The following is a 6,693-nucleotide window of genomic DNA, read 5'->3' on the forward strand; positions in this document are numbered from 1 at the left end:
TCCATCCTGCCTCAATCACAGGCACCTGAATTTTTATCTATAAGTCGTTTGTTAAAAATATAGAAGGAGTAGTCTAGAATTTTTGAATATTTGGCTTTAATATTTAGCGACTTATTGATAAAAATCAGGTTCATGTGCCTCAAAAGGAAGAATAACTTATTATGCACACAGAGTTTATCTGGGTCATATACTTACTGTTATTGTATATTTTGTCAGAAAAATCAATGAAAATAGAAATACAAATGGTGATTCATGGATGTTATCAATATTATTCCGCCAAAATTCTGCCAGAATTTCAAGACTGGAAACGAAGGGAGCGCTGTATAAGTTAAAATGAACATAGTAGCGTCGAAAATTCCGGAATATATTGAGATTTTGATCAGTCTGAATAAAATCAGATCTTTGTTACGCTCCAAAATTCTAACAAAGATATTTGAAAGATCGAACTCATTTCAAGAATGATCATGAACAACCAAATATGTGTAATTCAATTTCATTGATCGGCAGGGGATGGACCCCCCCCCTCCCGTCCCACACATAAGCACGATTGGCTTAGGGGTATATAACACTGTATAACTCAGGGTAGGACCACCCCCCCCCCCACCCCCACCCCCGGCTGAGTTGAATCTGGTAGAGGAAGTCTCTCTAGAGATAATAATGTTTAATGTATACATGTATTTATATTTCCAAATATTTCCCCCCTTAGGATGCTTTGCAAAGTAGAAAAAAAGGTTTCTAATAAACTAACTTAAGATGAATAGTAGTTTTTAAAAAAAAAAATTATCGTAAAATGACAAAAATATAGCAAATCTTTAGAAAAAGAATGCAATTATTACAATATACATGTATAATTTAATTTGAGTTGTGACACGTCATTTGCATGATTGGTTAAACGGATTTATCCATTTTGTATAACATAACTTGCCTACGTCACAATGAGTTACGTCACAAACGTATTATTCCACTTGACGTTTGTTTGTAAGGATATGCTATATTTGAAGCCTGAAAATGGAAAAATTGTCTCATTGTCTACATTGAAATTAAATTATAAGGAATGAAGCTTTTTTCAGCTTAATATGTTATACGATATAACAGAACTTTACGGGGCAGTTTACGCCTTTTTATAAACCGCTTCGTAAACTGCCCCAAGTTATGTTATATATCGCTTCATTCCTTAAATGAATTCAATACTTGAGAATTTATGAGGTACATGAACTACAAAGCTTCACGCCAGCATACAGTATATTTACCATATCGATCATTGATAATGCGCGAATGAACTTCATGAAATGTGCAGGCGTGGAGCGTGGTAGTTCATGTCCTCATGAATTTTCAAAAATTAAATTCATTTCTAAAATCAGTACCATGTAGGTCTCATTCCTTATACGTTAACGGATTGTATCTCTCTCTCTCTCTCTCTCTCTCTCTCTCTCTCTCTCTCTCTCTCTCTCTCTCTCTCTCTCTCTCTCTCTCTCTCTCATTTACACTCATACAGTATACTAGTACATATATGTATACACAGGCACCTGGCGTTAAGTTTTTTTCTTTTAATAAAAAATATACCTATTCCTAATGTTTATTTAAGGAATGAAGCTTATGTTTTATATAATATAAAGTTTAGCTTTATAAACCGCTTCGCGGTTTATAAGAAAGCGTAAACTGTCCCAAGTTTTGTTATATCGGATAACATAAGTTGAAATAAGCTTCATTCCTTATCATTTAATTTTAGTGTAGACAATGAGACAATATTTCCTCCGGAAAAAGGCTTCAAATTGAGCAATATTTTAAAAGTAACGTTAAGCGGAGTGATACGTTTTTGACGTAACTCATTGTGACGTAGGCAAGTTATGTTATACGAAATGAAAAAAACGTTTAACAAATCAAATGACGTGTTACAATTGAAATTAAATTATTATTAGATATGGGTATATTCTTTTTATTAAAAGAAAAAGAAGTAACGTCAAGTGCCTGTGCATACATTATAACAGTAGAAAACCATAAATTCCTATCAGCATTTTTTTCCAAAATGCTGAACTTACAATTTATAAATCATTTATTTTTTCCCCGAAGAAGATGATCGATCAATCTTTTTGCATATTTTTACTTATCAAAATAGATAATGACTTGTGACAATGTATTACATTACACGACATATAAAATTCACGTATGAACTCTAGGACGAACTGGATTTCTTAAAGATCAAACTATAGATCAATACTATGACATTGTTTATAAATATTCCAAATTTGTAAGTGACCTATATTTTGTTTACTTCATTGAATGATTGATTATCATTTTAGTTCCTTGTATACGAGGAACTGTTAAAATGTTTTAGTATAATTGCCTACGTTTTGAATTTTATTTCTTATTAATTGTTTAGGGTCATCTCGCACGTACTTGACGAAACTTATTTTCTTTTTTCTTTTAAATAAACCACCATACCTAATAATACGCCTAGCGTACGTATATTACTGTAAATCACTTTTTCATGCGCGCTCGAGAACTTTATTTTCGCGGTATAACTAGAGTCGTCTGCGCGCGAAAATTTAATTCTCGCGAATACTGGCACTGTCAAGGATTCTATGCAACAAAAAGCACAACTCACGAAAAAATTGTTTCGTGTAATATGTAAATACTAAATAACTATCTCGGGAAACTAATATATGTCGCGAAAATAAAGTGAATATTATTTTTATAAGAAAATTAGTATTTTTTTTTCAGTGTATATGTTTCATATAGTCAGTTAATAAATTCATTCTATTTATGGAAACATTTTTTGTTAACAGGTATATAGAGTTCATGCAGTTTTTTTTTAAATGTTATTTAAAAATTAATTGTACTTTACAGATTTACAATGTGTCAGCATAAATACATGTACCTATTTAACCTTTCAATATATGTACAACTGATTCCCTGCCATATATCGAAGATTTTTTGATGGCTCAACCATTGATAGATGTGTTGTGTCGAATTATGTAAAAAACTCATATACGATAATTTTTTTCATTTAAAGTTGATAGCTGAAGTATCATTTGAAATGGATAAAAAAAACGTACTCTTTATTCGTTTAAGTTATATACCCCCCCATCCCCCCCCCCTTTCTCCCTGTCTTTTCGTGAAACAACAAAAACTCTTTAAGTATATCAGTAGGGTCTATTTAAATTTTGTTTGTTCTAAATACAACGTCAAAAAATTTCATCGATCCTCTCTATTCGTTGCCAAATAAACTAGATCTACTTTTCATTATTTATATGTACGTATTTCCTCAAGTCCATTTGTTTTATGTTATAATTGTTTTAATAACCACAAAATTTTAATGTTGATTATAACTTGTCACTATTAATCACTCTCATCAATTTTCTTTGACAGTTTATTCCTTATGAAATGCGCAAAGGCGCGGATCGTACTTGTGTATACGTAACAAAACTTTTAATATATTGCAATGATTAATCACTTTTGCGTGAAATTAAATCTACATATTGTTATAAAATCAACCCAATTATTTTATATAACTTCACTTGGTGTGAGGTGTCCAAAATATACACAGTAAGTTTATGTATTTCATATATACATTTATCGTATTGTTTCTTCTTTGAAGTGTTGCATTTTTACTCTTTCTTTGTACATATAATGTTTACTGTGAATGTAAAAGCTATTAAAATTATAAAAATATAAAGGAGTTTGATAAATATTGATTTCCCGGATTAACAAGATTCATTTTATTATGCTTTACTTGCTCCAACAAAAAAGACACATAGGAAGCATTAATTTCAACTAAGATTTTTTTTTTAAAGAGTAACTGCAATATAATAAACTTTTGAAAAACAACATACTTACATTATCGCGCATTCAGCATTAATATGATGTTCACTTACAAGTGTCTTTTATCAATTTTCAATCTAAAATTGAAAATTACCTGACATTCTTACAAATGTATACTTTGAACTAATTTAATTAATAAAAAAACATGTAAACGGAGTACCAAGTAAAAACTGTGATTTACAGTCAAACCTTGCATGTCATTTTGGTGTAGTTCAATATCATAATACGGATGTGACCGCCGTAAAGATAACATCGTCTGATCTTCATTATTTTCTTTCTTGTAAATAATAACTGACAGTGGACCCTCGTTTTTTCTGGGTTTTTTTTTTATTTTTTTTTTTTTTTTTTTTTTTTTTTTTTTTTTTTTTTTTTTTTTTTTTTTTTTTTTTTTTTTTTTTTTTTTTTTTTTTTTTTTGGTTTTGTTTTGCTTGTCAAGATTTTCTGTTAAGTTTTGTTCCTTTCTCTTACTCAAATTGTTTTCCTGAATTACAGGCAGAAAAAAAAATGTCTGAGATTTCGAGATATTGGGGGAAATCCATGGTGTTCTACTTATATACATGCACCAGAAACTTAAACTGTGTATATTATAACTTTTTCTTCTTCCATATATAGTTGAGAACACAACCAATCGTCTGCATGCCTTTCCTCTCTGTCTATGACGTCATTTCCGTAGAATTCGAGATAAGGAAATTGATCTGTATTTATGCGTGTCCTTTCTAATTTCTCCTTTTTTTTCTTTTTTTTCGATAGATGAGGACCCAACCAATAGCCTGCCTCGTTCTCTGTCTCCTACTGGTGACCCCTGTGACGTCACAAGGAGGGCAGCTTTTGGGAGGTCTAGTTGGAGGAGCACTAGGACATCAGGTAAATTTGAATTTTTTTCTTCAAACGAAGCAATTGTAGTTCTCTGCCAAGGAAACGGAGCGAAAATAACCTTGATTCACATTTTATTAGAATTCTACTCTATTTGAATAATGTTTTTGAGGTCAGAGTATTCTTATTTGAAGCTATATAAATATCTTTTTAGTCAGACTTTAAGGTAGGATTCTTCTCTGGTTTCTGACTAGATGGAATATTCAAAGTACATTTGTTGATATGTCTTATATATTTAGATGTAAGAGATTCAAAAGACCATATTTTTCTTTCCTTATCACAATTATACAACTTTAAATAGAAATGGTTAACTTCGTTTGAAAATTATCAGGGACTATATTTTTGGCGGAATGGTGGCGTATGAAAATATTTTCTTTTCTGCCTCTCAAAATTATTATAGAACATTGAATTTAGTTATAATTTTTACGCAATCAAAGACTAGACGAAATTTTCAAATGTAAGTTAAATTAATAATAAGGGACTAAAGTTTCAAAATATATATAGAATAAATAAGATTTTTCACACGTAGTGGAACTATGTTGGCTTTTAAATGCTTCAAATCTAAGTACAGAATTGAGCCAAAAATCCGTAAAAAGTGTTATTTCTCTCTTAGTAAACGATCAAACTTTTAGTTTTTGTATCATCTTGTACATTTATGTAACAACTTTACTATATGTGAAAATTAGAAAAGGTTAAATATAGGAAGCATATAAAAATAACTAATAAATCGTAAAAATTTAAGAAAAGTAGAGGAAATTCGGAATAGCAAATATCCATTTTATTTAAATCATCCATGTCAATTTGGTAATATCGGTTGTACTTTATGTATTACATGCGTAGTTATAATTTTAATTTTTGTTAATTGCACATCTCTGATCTTATAGGCCCTAAATGGTGGTATCTTTTTATGTAAAAAGAAAAACATTCAGCCTTTTGAATTACAGGTAGGGATCGCATGATTGGAAACAGTAATTTTTTTTATTCTTAATGTCCAGGAAAAAGGTAATCACCTTGACCTGACCTTGCTTCTTACATTAAACGGTCAAATTTAATCTCACTGATACCATCACTTAGTGGTATTGTCTTCTTGATTCTGTGAAAATTTCATAAATTTTTAAATACAAGAAGAATCCTACCTTAATTCTATTTATTTCTTGCAGTTTTATAAGGCTTCTACTCTGTTTGAATACTAGTAATGTTTTGATGTCAGTGTATACTTATTTGAAGCTATATAAATATTTTTTTAGTCAGACTCTAATTCTATGTATTTTTTGCAGCTAACGGGCGGCCATCCATTAGGAGCTGTTGTGGGCGGAGTCCTAGGTTCCCAGTTTTTCGGTAGGCGGGGAAGAGGTCGATGGAGAGGCGGATGGGACCGAGACAGGTGGGGCGGAGGCGGATGGGGCCGAGGCCGACGTGGGCGAGGTGGATGGGGCGGACGTAGAGGGCGCGGGGGATGGCGCGGTCGTCGCGGCAGAAGAGATTGGGACTGGTGATAGATAGTTTGGAATCATTCGATGTTTGAAGACGAGGAAAATGGTGTGCGCTTGTGTATCAATTATTTAAAGAATAAATCAATTGAATGGATTTTTTTTAACGTGTCAAACATGTTTTCTGCATTAATTAAGAGCATTATTTGCTTACCGGTATATTGCAATCTGATTAAAATCAGATCCTTTAATTTTATCCGCTCGTAGCGATCTATGTGAGCTGATCAAAAGACCTGATTTTAATCAGATTGCGGTATATTGCAGATTTAGAAATGTTTCCAAAGGCTACTGACAAAGTTGATGTTACAATATGTTTTTAACAACTCTGTTTAAAGTCAGCATTTTGCAAAAATTATGGTCATTATATATATAATGACCTTATTCGTAAAAAATTGAACAGCATCATGCAAGTTGTTCGTTTTTATCTTGCATGATTGATACCATTTGCAAGATTATATTGTTTTCATGCCCCCGTAATCGAAGATTCGGGGGTAAAGAGAATTCGCCC

The 6,693-nt window shown here is 31.6% G+C and overlaps 1 protein-coding gene across 1 annotated transcript; it reads left to right on the plus strand.

The window, feature by feature from the left end:
* The first annotated feature begins 3,530 nt into the window (after nucleotides 1-3,530).
* LOC134272298 (uncharacterized) lies at nucleotides 3,531-6,287 on the plus strand. Its single transcript, XM_062754543.1, has 3 exons — nucleotides 3,531-3,546; nucleotides 4,573-4,686; nucleotides 5,973-6,287. Exons 2-3 carry the CDS (start codon nucleotides 4,573-4,575, stop codon nucleotides 6,189-6,191), a joined length of 333 nt encoding a protein of 110 aa, XP_062610527.1. The 5' UTR covers nucleotides 3,531-3,546; the 3' UTR covers nucleotides 6,192-6,287.
* Nucleotides 6,288-6,693: the final 406 nt, after the last annotated feature.

This window comes from Saccostrea cucullata, unplaced genomic scaffold (genome assembly GCF_032062105.1).
Source record: "Saccostrea cucullata isolate Sc308-1 unplaced genomic scaffold, CSIRO_AGI_Scuc_v1 ctg2139, whole genome shotgun sequence".
Lineage (NCBI taxonomy): Eukaryota > Metazoa > Mollusca > Bivalvia > Ostreida > Ostreidae > Saccostrea > Saccostrea cuccullata.